General features: G+C 32.6%; 2 protein-coding genes across 2 annotated transcripts; both read left to right on the top strand.

Annotated features, from left to right (window-relative positions):
• Positions 1-215: 215 nt before the first annotated feature.
• Positions 216-4,558, top strand: LOC124831400 (nucleobase-ascorbate transporter 4). The gene is made up of 14 exons (XM_047305383.2): positions 216-482; positions 578-675; positions 757-933; positions 1,099-1,199; positions 1,309-1,384; positions 1,469-1,528; positions 1,871-2,049; positions 2,310-2,406; positions 2,662-2,748; positions 2,834-2,892; positions 3,227-3,318; positions 3,600-3,677; positions 3,944-4,104; positions 4,200-4,558. Exons 1-14 carry the CDS (start codon positions 377-379, stop codon positions 4,416-4,418), a joined length of 1,590 nt encoding a protein of 529 aa, XP_047161339.1. The 5' UTR covers positions 216-376; the 3' UTR covers positions 4,419-4,558.
• Positions 4,559-8,087: 3,529 nt separating this feature from the next.
• On the top strand, positions 8,088-12,799 carry LOC124831414 (nucleobase-ascorbate transporter 4-like). The gene is made up of 14 exons (XM_047305418.2): positions 8,088-8,154; positions 8,248-8,345; positions 8,461-8,637; positions 8,755-8,855; positions 8,979-9,054; positions 9,129-9,185; positions 9,714-9,892; positions 10,167-10,263; positions 10,567-10,653; positions 10,733-10,791; positions 11,202-11,293; positions 11,582-11,659; positions 11,925-12,085; positions 12,175-12,799. The coding sequence occupies exons 1-14, from the start codon at positions 8,088-8,090 to the stop codon at positions 12,391-12,393; spliced, it is 1,548 nt and encodes a 515-aa protein (XP_047161374.1). The 3' UTR covers positions 12,394-12,799.
• The last annotated feature ends 3,819 nt before the right edge of the window (positions 12,800-16,618 follow it).

Raw genomic sequence — 16,618 nt, 5'->3', positions numbered from 1 at the left:
AAACATAAAATTGAAATTTAAAGATATGTGTATGTATATATATAAAACTATTATATCTGGTGGCAATCTGGTACTGTTAATAATTCTTACGCTGCTCGTGTTATGATGTTACAATTCTGTCCCATAAGTACAGTGAAGAAAATGACAGCGGTGTGTCAGAGTGGTTGAAAAGTGCGCCAGGTGAATTTGGAAAAGCATTTCAGGCAGAGGCTAGAGTCACAACGCCTTTGCCAACTCTCACTCATCATTTTCATTCTGGACCATTTCTTAACAAACACAGCAACACCTGTTCTGTTTTCCGAGCATTATAAGAAACACCACCAAAAAAATGAAGTTACTGATCAAATAAAACAAACATTAGAGATAGAGAGAAACAATGGCAGCTGGTGGAGGAGGAGGAAAGGCTGATGAATTCCTACCTCATCCTGTGAGGGACCAACTTCCGGGTGTTGATTACTGTGTTACCAGTTCTCCCTCATGGCGTACATACCACTCTTGGCCTTTTTTGTATCAAAACTCAACTTTTGACACTTTTTTTGCTGAGACTGTTCTTTTTTTGTCTTTGATTTGGTTGCAGCCGAAGGGGTCATTCTTGGGTTTCAGCATTATCTGGTTGTGCTTGGGACCGTTGTCATTGTTTCCACCATCCTTGTCCCTTTGATCGGTGGTGGCAATGTAATGCAAATTTGTAATTTCTTGTTCTTTAGTCATGTCATTCGATTTGAGTCTAATTTCTTCCTTAAAATAAAACTATAGGTAGAAAAGGCCGAAACAATACAGACTCTACTCTTTATTGCTGCCATTAACACACTGCTGCAGACGTTGTTTGGCACACGACTTCCAGTGGTTGTGGGACCATCCTATTCTTTTCTAATTCCTGCAGTTTCCATTGCTTTTTCCACCAGAATGAGTGTATATGCTGATCCACATCAGGTTAGCTCGTATTGTTGATATTGTTGAGGTGTAGACCGTTTTGTGAAAGTAATTAGTAGATGGTAGATATGCTGTTTCTCTCTTGAAAATTAACTACTGAGTATTTATGAAGTGTTTGTGCCTGTTACTAACTGCAATTGATTTCTCACGCGACTTTTTTTCCAGAGATTTAAACAATCTATGAGAGCCATACAAGGAGCACTTATTGTTGGATCGTTTTTTCAAATCATCGTTGGCTTTTTCGGCTTTTGGAGGATATTTGCCAGGTTGATTACAAACCAGTGAATCTCTTGATCACTATTTTGCAATCTTCTATTTGTAGAAGTCAGCTATATTTGAGGATAGTAAAGTTCACTATATTAGTTGATGCTGCAGGTTTCTCAGCCCGCTTAGTGTGGCCCCTCTTGTCACTTTGACTGGACTAGGACTCTTTATGTTAGGATTTCCCAAAGTACACTCTTTGCTCTTTTCCTATGGATAGTGGCAGTCTGTTTCATGTGATTGTTAGTTGTTTAACAAACAATGATTCTTGTAGTTGGCAGATTGTGTTGAAATTGGTCTCCCTGCGTTACTTATCATTATCGTCTTGTCCCAGGTATGTTACTTTCTTTAGCATTCTCTCATCCATTTTAATTTAATTCTATTTGTACAGCAACAAGATAGTCAGTAGAAAGACAAAGCTCAATTTTTAATATATTATCCAAATCCCTTCCTATTAAATTTTTATGGGTCTGCCACAAAATATATATATGCATATGCTCGATATTGATATGTGCATAATTTCACTTATTTTGAACAGACTCTAATAAAATTTAAGTACGAATACTACAATAGTGGTACTGTAAGAAGTGAGTTGTTATCTGTGTACATTATATATCAAGACAAATCAACACTTTGAATTGATATTTCTACTTATGTTAAATCAATGACCTTGCAGTACATTCCGCAAAGGATGAAATCAAGAGGAGCTGATAGATTTGCAGTTATGGTCTCAATTGGAATTGCTTGGGCATTTGCTGAAATTTTGACTGCAGCTGGTGCCTACAATAAAAGATCGCCTAGAACCCAATTAAGTTGCCGTACTGATCGATCTGGGTTAATTAGTGCTGCTCCTTGGTTAGTCCTAATAAGTTGCTTGTATTATAAGAGCCATGCTTTCAGAACTATCTATTATATTCTATAATAGATGATGATATGAAAGGCTTTAAACCATCAAAGTAGTGTTTGCAACTATGTGCAAGGACATGAATGTGTTTAGAACACCTCTTCATAAAATACCCAAATTCAAACTTGATCATTTGGTAATTGTAAATTCGTTCATATGGATGATGATTTAATGACACGCCCTTCAATTAAATTTCTCTTCATTTATGTAGGATAAGAGTTCCATATCCATTTCAATGGGGACGCCCTTCTTTCAATGCTGGTGATGCTTTTGCTGTGATTGCTGCTTCTCTTGTTGCAATTGTAGAGGTTTGCTTTTGTTTCTTTTAATGTGTCCACAATCTTTTGCAGATGATTGTTATAATTTTTAATAAATGCGTTCCAAGATCAGTATGACTTTGTTGACTCTATTCATTGGATTACAAAATTTCTGTGAACTTCCCTTGGGTCCTTTTCATGATATCTTCTTGAATTGACAATTTCTAATTAAAAGGTAGATGTTTGATTTTATTTTCATTTGGATGTCCTTTTCTGTAATTTTCCCTTTTCATTCTCTGCGGACAGTCAACAGGGACATTCATAGCAGCATCAAGATTTGGCAGTGCAACCCCTGTTCCACCTTCTGTGCTTAGTCGTGGTGTTGGCTGGCTGGTGCTATGTGATTCTTTGACATTACATTTGTTCTTGCAATTACTTTCAAAATTTAGACTCATATGTTAATGTTTGTCGATTTCAGGGCATTGGCACTCTTTTGGATGGCCTTTTTGGCACAGGAACTGGATCCACTGCATCAGTGTATGTTTTATTGCCTTAAAATATAATCTGACTAGCTGTATTCTTAAACCATGGATCTAAGTTGTTCTGCCTCTATGCGTAACAGAAGATGAGTTGCTAATATTCAATCAATCAATCAATGTTAATACCATTGTTGGAGGTTTATCAAGAAGCCACCGATTTAGACTACCTAGAGGTTTTGATGGGTTTTGGCTTGACATGTGGCTAGCTAGTAACATTTCTGTCTGAAAATGATGTTTCCTGATTGCTTTCATACAAAAATGTATGAACCTTGATGACTTTCTTTTGCTTTTGTACTAAAGGCATTGTCTAATTGTCTTTTCTTGACATGAAGTGAAAATGCAGGACTCCTGGGTTTAACACGAGTAGGAAGCCGCAGAGTCATTCAAATATCAGCTGGATTCATGTTTTTCTTCTCTATATTAGGTGTTGAAACAATTTCTTCAATTTCGTAGACACTTGATTTGGTGTAAGGCTCTATTTTCCGTATCCACAAAAGGTGGAATAAAATGAATTCGATATCATAACATTATGATAGGTATTTGACGGAATGCGATAGTATATATTTCATACATTCAACTCCAATCTACCTCATTTAAACAGTCCTACCAACCACTATGAAATAATCAAACTGATCTAGCTTTACATGTGTTATTCTGTTCTAGTGATTTTTCACTTAAGCGTTCGGGTTTGTGCTTCTGTTCCAGGAAAATTTGGAGCAGTTCTTGCTTCAATACCTCTGTCAATTATAGCAGCTATTTACTGCGTTCTCTTTGCCTACGTAGGTAAGTGTGTGATTTACTGATTTATGTCTTGCTTGGGCCGATGCATTGAAAATAATGCAACATGAATTGGGGAAAATAGCTCTACCATCTTTTTGTGTATATGCTTTTATGTCAGAACAAACAAGTTAATGGCCTAAACAACAAAAATAAACTAGTGATTGCCATGAAACTTGTCAATTCTCATGTGAAATGTATTTCCATTTGGTAACTTGATGCTTTATTTCTGAATTATTTCTGATTTAGTTGAATCACTTTATGATGAGCAGCCTCAGCTGGGCTTGGTTTTCTTCAATTTTGCAACCTAAACAGCTATAGGTCATTGTTCATCCTTGGACTATCTCTCTTCCTTGGCTTATCTGTTCAACAGTATTTCAACGAATATCTGTTGATATCTGGACATGGCCCTGTTCATACTGGCTCCACTGCGGTTTGCATACTTAACTTAAAAGAAGTTTCCTTCATTCTTCTTATTTTACTATCACCATTGTTTATTCTTACGGTTCAAATTAACTCCTTTTGCAGTTCAACGATATAGTGCAAGTGATTTTCTCATCCCCAGCAACTGTAGCAATCGTTGTTGCTTACTTCTTGGATTTAACTCTGAATCGCGGAGATAGCTTAACTCGCAGAGACAGTGGGAGACACTGGTGGGAAAAATTCAGGAATTTCAATCACGATACTCGAAGCGAAGAATTCTATTCACTTCCTTTCAACCTCAACAGATACTTTCCATCATTTTGAGTGCACTTCCATTTTAAAATGATCAAGAGAAAATCTATCTTCCTTTTAGAATTTGGTGTCTCTAAGTGTGTAATATATATACAAAATATATATGTATGTATAAGTTGCAATTTATATCAATACTTACTTATTTAGAACTATTTCAATTGGGCCTGTAGTAGTCCACTCTGAATGCCTAAAAGTAGTTGGGCCCATACCGCAGCCAATGGCAGTTTATTTCCATATATTTATAGTTTTTTTTACTTCTTTAATTGTATAATTTGAAAGTCTTTAACTTTTAAATTATATAATTCAGAAATCGAAAATAATTATGTAATTGGAAAGTTAGTTTGTTAAATTCCGTATTATATAATTTAGAAACTGAAAATGACTTTCACATTATATATAAAAAAGTATGGAAAGCAGAAAGAAAGTTATGAAGTTAAAAGAAATATGTTCTGACAGTTAAGCTGATAAAAAAACAAAAAAATCTATAAAAGAACTCGAGAGATTAAAATCATACAATGAAAATTAAAAAGCTCAAGCAACTTTTTCTTTTCTCAATTTCTACCTATATTAAAAAATGCATATATCACAGTAAACAATAAATAAAGGGGTATGTTAACATACATATGCTCTTATCTTAGTTGATATATTATAGCAATAAGGGGTTTTAGTATAAAAAAACAAGAAACCCTAAACTTTTAATCACCTCTCTTTCATCCATAGTTCCTCTCAACTCTTTCTCTTTCATCTTTCTCATTTCAACATTCTCTTTGTCATCCTTACACAAGTCCCAACTGAAAAAAATCAAAAACATTCATCTAACCCTAATCTACCTTCTTCACTTATCCAATTTGTTTCTCTCTCATCTCCATCCTCTCTCACATTCACATACTGCGACACCACAATTTGTTGTTCTTACTCTATTTGTTCATTTATTTTTCATTTTAATAACAAAATAATTGATGTTGATGTTAATTTTTTATTGGAGGACTGTGTTATATCTTTTCCATTCTGATTATTATCAAATTTGTAAAAAACTAAAGTCTACAATAATTTCAAAACTAAAAAAGTCTCACGAAAAGACGTTAGCATCAACCCATAATAGTTGCAGAACATTTACTTTCTTAATACCAATTTTGATAAAATCATAGAAATGAAAGGAGGAGAAGTTAAACTATGAGCCTGATGGTAAATAATTTATTATGTTTAAATTCCAATTTGAAATTCAGTGTGTTTTATTTTTCTTAATTTCACTTTGCGACAAATGATAAATCAGAATGACAACATCATGTTTATAACTTTGATAAAATCATACAAATGAAAGGAGTAGAAGTTAAACTATGAATGTGACAGTAACAAATTTATTAAGTTTAAATTCCAATTTGAAATTTAGTGTATTTTGTTTTTCTTAATTTCACCATACGGTAAATGATAAATCAGAATGACAACGTCATGTTTATATTTTTTTATAAAATCTTATCGAGGTTAAGTTACAATTTAAAATTCAATGCTTGTTTTTCTTTAATTTCACTTATGTGACAAATGATAACTTAGAATGACAATATCATGTTTATATTGACCAAACAAACTAGAAATGTGAATTGTTTAAAATAAACTTACATAATCTGATTTACTTTGGAAAATAATTTTCTAGTCCAACTTAGAGCTAACAGGTTGATTATGACTAGTTTACTAATTTCTGGTTGATTTTTAATTAATTGATATATCAATGCAGTTCTTCTTGGAAACTATTAAATATTCTGCAATTAACGAAGAGTGATCTCTTTTCTGAATAAGGGGACGAAGCCAATAGTAACAATTTTCTCTGTTCATAATTCTCTTCAATAATTTGTTCCGGTTATATCATTTAGTACGATGTGCAAGAGCTTCATTTTTTGCGTGTTTTGAGGTTGGTTATATGCAAAAGGTGAAGAATATATTCTGAAATATTGTTTTCAACGAAAAATATGTTTTTAGAATTATTTTTAAGAGCTGACTTCAGAAATCAATTTTCTGGACAATGATTTACCCTTCCGGAATCCCCTTTCCACATAACGGTTTTTTCTCTTTTGGAAAATATTTTTTGACAACTTAATAGTCAAAATATCAAATCTCCCTGGAGATAAACTACTAATTCTAAAATTTAAAAACGAAATTTAAGAATAATCCGAAGGAAAAAGATATAACACAACCCTCTAATAAAAAATCAACATCATCAATTATTGTTATTATTATAAATGGAAGTTTTTATTTAAAATGTATCTCGCAACAATGGTATCATAGTTAAGTTTTAAAAAGTTTTTGTAAATCTATGGCATCCCAAAATTTGGAGTGTTACAAACGAACAAAATAAGAACAACAAATTGCATTGTAGAAGGTTACTATGTGGATGAGAGAGAGGATGGAGATGAGAGAGTAACAAATTGAATAAGCGAGGAAGACAGATTAGGGTTAAGTGAATGTTTCTGATTGTTTAAGTTGGATCTACTGTAGAGACGATAGAAAGAAAGTTAAAGGGAGAGAGATAAAAGAGAAAGAGTTTAGATGAATGAGTGAATAAGGGTTTAGGGGTTTAGTCTTGAGAATGTAAATTATTCAAATAATCTTGATCTTAAAATTTAGAAAGCATGATATACGAAGATATTCTTATTTACTAAAAAGTCATTACACTAGCAAATGTAATAACTGAATAAGGAACTTACTGTGTTAACAAACCCTGTACATAAATACCGAAGAAAGCATAACCAAAAGCATTTACTCCTCTCGTTTTTCCCTTGTTTGGTTATAAATGCGTGCTATAAAATAAAATAAAATATCAGAGGAGAAAAGAAAAGACAAAAAAGAAACAAGTGAAATTTTTTTATTTAATTAAAAAAATAAGTGAAAAGTTATTTTAGTTATTGCTATTAATATATTTTATTATTATTTATCATTATTACAAAAAAAACAGTGCAGCATTTCATTTTTAATAACATAATTGCTAGTACACACGAACAAAAATTTACTAGAATCAACCATAAATTTATCCTTCACAACATAATGCATTTATGTTTGAACAAGTTAGTTTATTTTGGTGATACATGCCTCATTATGGTATAACTTTATTATACAGAATGGGGCAAGGTGGAAAGCTTGGCGCAATTAAAAATTTAAAGTTCATATAATGTATATAATTTTATAAAATAAGATAAATTTTCCAAAAAATATAACGAAAATATATCTATACAGAAGCCAGACTAAATATCATTTTATAAAGATTCAATATTACAAATATTATTAATGACTTATCATGAAGAACTTTCATAAATTTTGCAACAAAGATTCAAAATTACTAATGTTAATAATCACATAATTCATAGGATGTCGAGTCCGACATAAATACGATGAAAAAACAATAACTTTACGTATAATGAATTTCAGTGAAGTTTTGTCTAACAGTTTTTGTGTCCGTGTCTCAGCTTCTGAAACACGCACATTTTAAGGCAAGAACCAAAGAACAAATTTGGAACATGTAAAGACACTTTTGTTATATATAAGCAAAGGGTGCATTCTCTTCACACCTGCAAATCGCAATGCTAGAGTAGGCCATAGGCCATAACCGTAAAAGGCATTTGGAGCACTCTCATCGTGTTTCTAATCAGAGACAGAATGAACAATAACAAACAAGAAAACGAGAGACAAGCAATGGAAGAAGAAGACATGGACGAAACTATCGGTGTTGCTTACTGTGTTGCAAGATTTCCCTCATGGCGTATATGCTACTGCCATACTTTCTTTTCTGCTTAAACTTAATTATTAACACTTCACAGTCATACATTTCTTTATTGCTTTGGTTTGGTTGCAGCTGAAGGGATTTTTCTTGGGTTTCTGCATTGTGTGGTTGAGGTTGGGACCATTGCCATGGCTTCCCGCATCCTTGTCCCTTTGATGGATGGTGGCAATGTAATAAAGCTTTCTGAAGTTTTCCTAATGCCATTTTTATTTATACATGATACATGTGTTTCTTTAGCAATCTTTCTGTTTCGCTCGAATTTCTTCTTGTTTTGAAATAAAACAGGAGGAGAAGGCTGAAATGATAGAGACTCTACTTTTCGTTGCGGCGATTAACACACTGCTGCAAACGTTGTTTGGAACACGTCTTCCTGTTGTCATTGGAACATCCTACACTTTCCTAGTTCCTGCTGTGTCCATTGCTGTTTCCAAGAGGATGAGGGTGTTTGAAGATCCGCATCAGGTTAATCAGTGTGTCTGCACTGTTGTATTGTAGCCCTATCTAATCACTATTTGGTGAATTGGTGAAATGGTTAATGGTTATATATTATGTTTCATTTTCTTGGTTGGATCTTTTTAGAGGTTTATGCATTCGATGAGAGCCATTCAAGGGGCACTTATTGTTGCATCGTGTTTTCAAATGAGTGTTGGGTTTTTAGGATTTTGGAGGATTTTCGCCAGGTAATATACATGTTTCGAGTTTAGAATCTATTTTAATATTTTCTTCAGTGTAATTTGCGTCTTTCATTAAATCTTTATATTTTGGAATAGAAGAATCACTAATATTTAGTACCGATGTTGCAGGTGTCTGAGCCCGCTTAGTGTGGTTCCTCTTGTCAGTCTCACTGGCCTTGGACTCTCCTTATCAATATTTCCAACAGTATTGCTCTTTTCTTATGCGCATAATTAGTTGTTGAACGAACATAATCGCTGGTTGTCCTTTGATTCTTGTAGATACTACATTGTCCTGAGATTGCTCTGCCAGCATTATTCATTCTCGTCTTCTTCCAGGTATAATTTTACAAATTCATTTTAGTTTATTTTTCTGAAATATTTCTATAGCAACAATATAATCTTTACCTTTTAGTATTTTTATCTAAAAAAATATCTAAAATGGTTTTTTTCTCATAGATAGTACAATTTTATTTTAAGGTTATCGAAATGGATAAATTTTTAAAAGATAATACAGATAAATAAGTTAAAGGCTTGAGAACATAACTTCAAAAGGAAGAAATAATAATCCAATGTGATTTTACTTTCAATATTTCATTTAAAAATTGGTGGAGAAATCATATATGAACATATGATTTTATTTTTTTATATATTTTATAAACTGAAGTATAATTTGTAAATATATTTTATAGCCGAGGTCAGGGATACTTGCACGTACAAGCAATTGAAAATAATTAAGTAAAAGAGAAAGTCACTGGAAAGATCGTGCTTCACCAATTGATTTGGCTGACTGTTCAATAAAATTATCCACAAAAATCAACATTTAAAACTGACATTTGTACTTTTGCTAATTAATTGGCCTTGCAGTACATTGCTCAAAGGATGAAATCAAAAGGAGTTAATCGATTTGCAATCATAGTTTCAATTGTAATTTCATGGGCATTGGCTGAATTTCTTTCTGCAATCGGTGCATGCAAAGAAAGATCGGTTGAAACTCAAATGACTTGTTTTACAAGTCGATCTGCGTTAATTACTGCTGCTCCCTGGTAAGTCTTAAGTAGCTTGTTTGTGTTATTAAGACTCGTGCAGTATTTTCAGATCCATATTTTTGTGTTTGTGACATGATAGATGATAATGGTAACATCAAAGGCTTTAAAATATTAAACTAGTTTTTTCAATTTTGTACTTGGAGCTGCATGTGTTCCTAGCACCTCTTACAAAAATACAAACACACGGATGCCTGATCATTTTTCTGATGGTTTCGTGTGAATGGTTATCTAAAGCTCTATTCTTCAATTAAACTTCATTCCATTTGTGCAGGATAAGAGTTCCACGTCCGTTTAAATGGGGACGCCCTTCTTTTAATGCTGGTGATATTTTTGCTATGGTTTCTGCTTCTCTTGTTGCAACTGTAGAGGTTTGCTTCTTTTTTTAATGTAAAACTACTTGTGAGGATGGTTTTTATATTATTGAATAAAACAACCACAATCACAAAGTCTAATGCTAGCAATATTTTGCACATGACAACGTGTACCTAGATCAGTACGACTTGTTGAACAACCCATTTAATTTGCGAAATTTTCGTGAAATTGCCTTGCCCCTGTCTTTTTGACATTATCTTGTAATTTGACAGCTCCTAATTATAAGGGGTATTATTGAAGCTCTTTTTTATTTGGAGGTATTTGATATAAGTTTTGCCCTTTTCATTATTTGAGGACAGTCAACAGGGACATTCATTGCAGCATCAAGATTAGGTAAAGCATCCCCTATTCCACCATCTGTGCTTGGTCGTGGTGTTGGCTGGCTGGTAATGTCTGATTCTTTGACATTACATTTGCACGTCTTCTAAAAATTTAGACTTATTCATCGAAGTTCAATGATTTCAGGGCATAGCTACTCTCTTAAATGGATTTTTTGGCACTGGAACTGGATCCACTGCATCAGTGTACATTATGCTTACCTTTAAAAATCATCTAACTAACTACTATTCTTAGGCTAACTATTTGAGTTTTCCTGGTTCTAAGCATAAAACGAGTTTCTAATATTTTATCACTCAATGTTAGTAGTCTGTGAATTTGTTTTATGATGAGATTAAGATGTTATCGTCTAAGAAAATCTTGGAGGTTATAAGGAATACCTGACTTACACTACCTAGAGGTTATCTTGTCAACCACTGGTTAACGCAGGACATTTCTGTCTGAAAATGATGCTAAAGATTTTGCCTATTGTCCAAATATATGAATAATATGGTTGTCCATTTGTCTTCTATTAAACGTCTGAACTTGGGAAAAAATTCTCTTACTATTACCTTAAAGAAATTATCTAACCATCTTGCCTTTTATTTCCTGCATCAAGTGCAAATGCAGGACTCTTGGGTTTAACACGAGTAGGAAGTCGCAGAGTCATACAAATATCAGCTGGATTCATGCTTTTCTTCTCTATATTAGGTGTTGCAACGACTTATTCCAATTTCTGAACACTCGGACATATTGATAAAACCAAATGTGTCATATTGTATTTTTGCATTGGACAAATCGTTCCTTCCTAAGGTTTTATTTGGATATATTTCATTCCATTTCATTTCAAACAGTACAAGCATCGACAACTATTATCATTTCATTCCATTACTCTCTGTTTCATCCCTTTTCATCAATTCAAGAATGGTCTAAGTGATCAAAAAGTCAAACTTATCAAGTTTTTCATGTAATTTTTTCCGTATTGTGCTTTTGTGTCAGGAAAATTTGGAGCATTTCTTGCATCAGTGCCTTTGCCTATTGTAGCAGCTATTTACTGCATTCTCTTTGCCTTCGTAGGTACGTGTGTGATTTGTGTTATATGGTCGGATGATACATGGAAGAGAATGCAAAGTCAATTAGGGAAACTAATTCTACAATCTTAATGTGTGTGTATTTGCACTTTAGGAGAACTACAAGTTAAATAAAAGCAAATAAGTGTCTGACTACTGACTGCCATGAAACTTACGTAAAATGTATTTCCATTGGATCATACTAGTTTTATGCTTTTTTTTCCCTGAGTTACTTCTATATTTGATTGTGATGTTTCTTCGATGACGAGCAGCATCCGCTGGCCTTGGTTTTCTTCAATTCTGCAATCTTAACAGTTATAGATCAATGTTCATCCTTGGACTTTCTCTCTGCATCGGTTTATCCGTTCCACAGTATTTCAATGAGTATCTGTTGCTACCCAAACATGGTCGTCTCCATACAGGCTCCACTGGGGTTTGTAGATAGTACCTTGATTGTGTTAATTTTTATTTAATTATAGCTACCTTTGGTTCTTATGGTAAAGTGTAACTCTCCTTTTGCAGTTCAACACCACAGTGCAAGTGCTTCTCTCATCCCCAGCAACTGTGGCAATAATAGTTGCTTACTTCTTGGATTTATTTCTGCGTCGTGGAGACGCCTCAGCTCGGCGAGACAGTGGGAGACACTGGTGGGAAAAATTCAGGAGCTTCAACCAGGATACTAGAAGTGAAGAGTTCTATTCACTTCCTTTGAACCTGAACAAAATTTTCCCCTCAATTTGAGTGCACTTCCACCTCAAAATGAACAAGAGGAAATCTATATTTCTCAGGACAATCTTTCTACGTATAAATATAGTACAACATATCATCGTATCTCAAACTGAAGTAGTTTGAATAAGAAAGATTTAGAACAAAAGAGTTGCGGTTTATGGCAATACTAACTTGCATGCATGTTTTTGTCTTACAAGTCTATGTACTTGAAGCGGTATATTCTCTGCATTAGGAATGTTTACAGAACCTTAGTCTACTTATTTGACTCTGCTGAGATATTTTAACCGGGCCTTATGTTTTACCAGGCACCCCTGCTTGGGCTGTGAGGGTGTGAATGTAAGTGGCTTTTGGGATTGAAGCTTGAAATTGAGTCCAAACTCAAAGTGGAAAACACATGAAAACGATAATGATGTATGAAATCAAAGGACTAAATGGGAACGTGCAAATTGAATTTTTGAAATCTGTGTTGTGGAATTGAACATGGAATTTATGGCTTTCTTATAGGCTCACCTAGGCATGGCTAAGACTGAGTGGGTCCATATGGCAGCCCTTGTCCTACGGTAATCAGCTTCCGTGTTGTCATATGGTCACATGAAAAACAACAATAATTTTGTGTCAAGCAATTGTTGGTGTGAAAAAAGTTTGATACATAGTTAATGAAAAAATTAGTTCGGTGTAGAAATATAGATATTTCTAGCTCAAAATAAATTCTCTTCCTCAAAAGGTTGTTTTTTCTTTTCAGGTAAAGAAGGAAAAACTCAACAAAACATACTCAACTTATTATTTAATATTGTTTTCATTTAAATTATCAATACACATATTTATTACACGACATTGTTCAACTCACGCTCGCTAACAAAGGCAAAGGTTGTCTGAAGTTTTTGATTTCGCTTTGAACAACATATTTGATAGTATATATTTTTCAACACTTAGTTTGATTTAAGTGAGCTCATTTTTCGGTGTAAGCAACACCTGATGCAATTTCGTAAACGACTATGTAAAAAACATGAATGCTCACGTGTCATGCAAATTGAGTGATTCCCTTTGACTTTAACATAAGGCTTGATTTGATGTTATACATAAACATAATCATAAGTAACATCATACATTGACAACTTCTATATTATATATAATATCTCAAAAATAATGACATTATTATTTTATTTAGAATTTATATTTATTTTTAATTAGTTTCTTTGTCCTATTTTTTATGTTCTTTTCCGTGATATTTTTTATTGGTTCCGCTCAATTTAAATACTAGATTTTACAAGGAACCTCAAACATTTCTTCAATAATTATTTCTTTCCTATATACATGTATATAGAAGATAATAAGTCTTCACAAACATATAATCAAACTATCCATCCAACGAAGCTATTGAGATCGAGCAAAAAAATTATTTAACTCCTTCACTGTAAACAATTTTTAAGATAATAGATTAAGCCAGACTTCATAATTGTTTATATCAAATGGATTAATAGTCTATATTTCTATCAAATCTTGAAGTATGGTGGGTTATAAGAGGTTTGTTTGAAAAAAATACTTAAGTATATTGTTTGAAGAAACAAATGTGATAACTATGTCAGTAGAGTTGAGGTAGAAATATTCATACAGATTGTACAGACGAAAAAAATCAACTTTTTTTCTTTTTATTCTTCAATTGCCATACACTTACACTGTTGCATGATCAAACCAAGCATTGAAAAAAATATATCAAATACATTAAATGTTACAAAAGCAACTTCATGATTCAATTATAATTTTAGTTTACCAGCAACCTAAGCATCACATGTCCTATAACTCAACAAATTCATACCAATTTGATTAAAATAATAGCATACAAACAAAAATAATGCTAACTCCCTTTACATTGGCTCTCTTATATTCTAAGGAACTAGAAATTGAAAAGGAGGACTGAATAACGTTCTACGAACTCCTTAGTCACTTCAAAGTTTGAAATCTTAATCGTTAAACATCCTGAAATGGAGTTCTATCTGAAAACCCCTTCTTTTTCCCAAATTCTATGTGATACATGAGTTTACAGAGAATAAAAATGAAAATTAGAGGAGAAAAGAAAGAAGAAGAGAAGCTTACCCAAAGTAAAACTTTCAAGATGGACGTTAATCTTTTTCTTTTATCAGCAGAAAGGGAAGGAAAATTTAGATTTTCTTTTTCTCTCAATCTCGAAGAGGACGAGAAATGAAAAGTGAATAAAAAAAGTTGTTTTTATTGAAATAGAAATTCAGTTTCAAATCTCTAGTTGCATCCATAAGTTTGCTAAGTTCACTCCTCTTTCTCTGTAGTCCACATGTAAAACTCAAAGAACTACTTTAAGCACCATTAAAAGTTATATTTTCACTCCTCGACTTAAACATTATTATCACAATTCACTTGAATCTAAAACAAACTCATTCATCACACACGTGTTAAATAATGTTTAAAACTTTAGGAATCAAAGTGTGAATCTAAGTTCCACATTAGATAAAAATGAAAAAGTATATCATTGTATAAAAATAAAAGACCTATTAATTTATTGTCTTAAGGTTTTGGGTACAGACTGATGTCAATCCTTTATATGATTTTGCTCATATCTCATTAGTATTGTGTCTCATTTCATTGGTGAACCTCATCTTATAAAAATAAAGGGTCCAACAGTAGTATAACAATCCAATGATAGATTGTTGGTAATCCGATACTTTGTCCAAAGAATGTCCCAATCTTAGATTTGAAGATGATAACCTTTTATTACTTTCTTTTAATTCTTTAGAAAGTTTAATTGCAATAAGACCATTATCTAGTTATGTATAATAAAATGTTTAATTTCAAAAAGATCTATTTGTGGAAATTTTCATCATTTATTCAACTGGATAAATAATAAATGAGATAATATATTATTGTACATATATAACACTATAAATGATGACAATGTAAAATTCTCGGTATGCAGGTGCACATGAAAAAGTGTGACGCAAATTAAGAATATTTTAGTCTGATGACTTATTTAGACTAATCATGCACAACTTGCAGTCAGTATAGACCAATAACAAGTTGAAGCACAATTCTTAAAATCTACTAACGCAAACCCAACACATTATATGTGTTTTTTTATCAATTTGCTGATTCATATTATCTTTCCATCCATCCAAAAATAATTATCATATTCATTCGCATTGAGTTTTTGGTCCAGTTCCAAACTACTTTTATTTTCAAAAGATTATACTTTTAAAAATAAAAATTATAAAATTACAAATACTACTTATTTTAAAACTTAAAATTATAGAATTTATTATTTATACCAATCGAGTTGAATAAAAAAAGTTATTACTAATATTTTACAAAGGAAGAAAATTACATCTAAGAGTCGCAAATCAGCGTGCAAATTCACTTACCAATTGATATGCAAGACAAATTAACCCGCATATGTGACGTGAGACACGAGATGATGAACCCGCATTATGATTCCTATATAACAATAACATAAATAATCAAAATAAGTACTAAAATATGATATAATAGGAGTGTTTTATCGGTTAAAAAAACGTTATTTGGGTTGCTGTTGATATGTAAATGAAAGTTAAAATTTGCATTGTAGAATTTATCTGATCTCCCCCCTCTGGTTAGATTATTTTTACGCTCTCGTCTCCTCGGTCTATCAGCCCATCATGTGGCGTAACAAACGAAAATTTAAGTAATTATTGTGAACCTCATCACTTGTTTGGTTTAGCATTCCAATGTTTAAATCATCTTTCTACCCATTCCGTTTCTCCATGCATTCTATCAATAAGGAAAACTGCAAGAGTGTCAAAAATGGTGGTGAGGCAAACAGACACTCCTAAAACTATTCACGCAACGTCAATCACATTTAAATATAAATGTCAAGTGATTTTACAAAGAACATGAAAGATAATGTACTTTTTATCTAAGGAAATTATTTTTAAACGTGGTGTTGGATGAAATGTATGCATGGTCACACATTACATCACTGAATAGGAAAACACGGATTATTCGTCATGTGTAGCAATGTTTGTAAAAATGTGGTGTAAAGGAGGTGAAATAACCTTCTTAATCAGTGTATGTTGTTGTATAATAAATTACAAATAATAATGATAAATAGAGGTTAAAAGATAAAAGAAAGATTTTGTATTATGATAATAAAAAGAGTTGTGAAAAAGTAATGCTGGGGATGAATAAACAGTGAGTGGCGACAGATAAATCACCACCCCCACCGCATATGTCA

The sequence above is a fragment of the Vigna umbellata genome, chromosome 8 (genome assembly GCF_029865625.1).
Source record: "Vigna umbellata cultivar VRB3 chromosome 8, Vumbellata_1.0, whole genome shotgun sequence".
NCBI lineage: Eukaryota > Viridiplantae > Streptophyta > Magnoliopsida > Fabales > Fabaceae > Vigna > Vigna umbellata.
This window is presented reverse-complemented; position numbering and strand designations above follow the sequence as displayed.

What these genes read in the sequence shown, in the direction of transcription:
- LOC124831400 (XM_047305383.2), top strand. Translation starts at nt 377, where the DNA reads ATGGCAGCTGGTGGAGGAGGAGGAAAGGCTGATGAATTCCTACCTCAT. An exon ending in CTTTGATCGGTGGTGGCAAT is followed by an intron (nt 676 to 756) that starts GTAATGCAAATT and finishes ATAAAACTATAG; the next exon opens with GTAGAAAAGGCCGAAACAAT. An exon ending in GTCGTGGTGTTGGCTGGCTG is followed by an intron (nt 2,749 to 2,833) that starts GTGCTATGTGAT and finishes TGTCGATTTCAG; the next exon opens with GGCATTGGCACTCTTTTGGA.
- LOC124831414 (XM_047305418.2), top strand. Translation starts at nt 8,088, where the DNA reads ATGGAAGAAGAAGACATGGACGAAACTATCGGTGTTGCTTACTGTGTT. An exon ending in CTCTTGTTGCAACTGTAGAG is followed by an intron (nt 10,264 to 10,566) that starts GTTTGCTTCTTT and finishes ATTTGAGGACAG; the next exon opens with TCAACAGGGACATTCATTGC. An exon ending in GTCGTGGTGTTGGCTGGCTG is followed by an intron (nt 10,654 to 10,732) that starts GTAATGTCTGAT and finishes CAATGATTTCAG; the next exon opens with GGCATAGCTACTCTCTTAAA.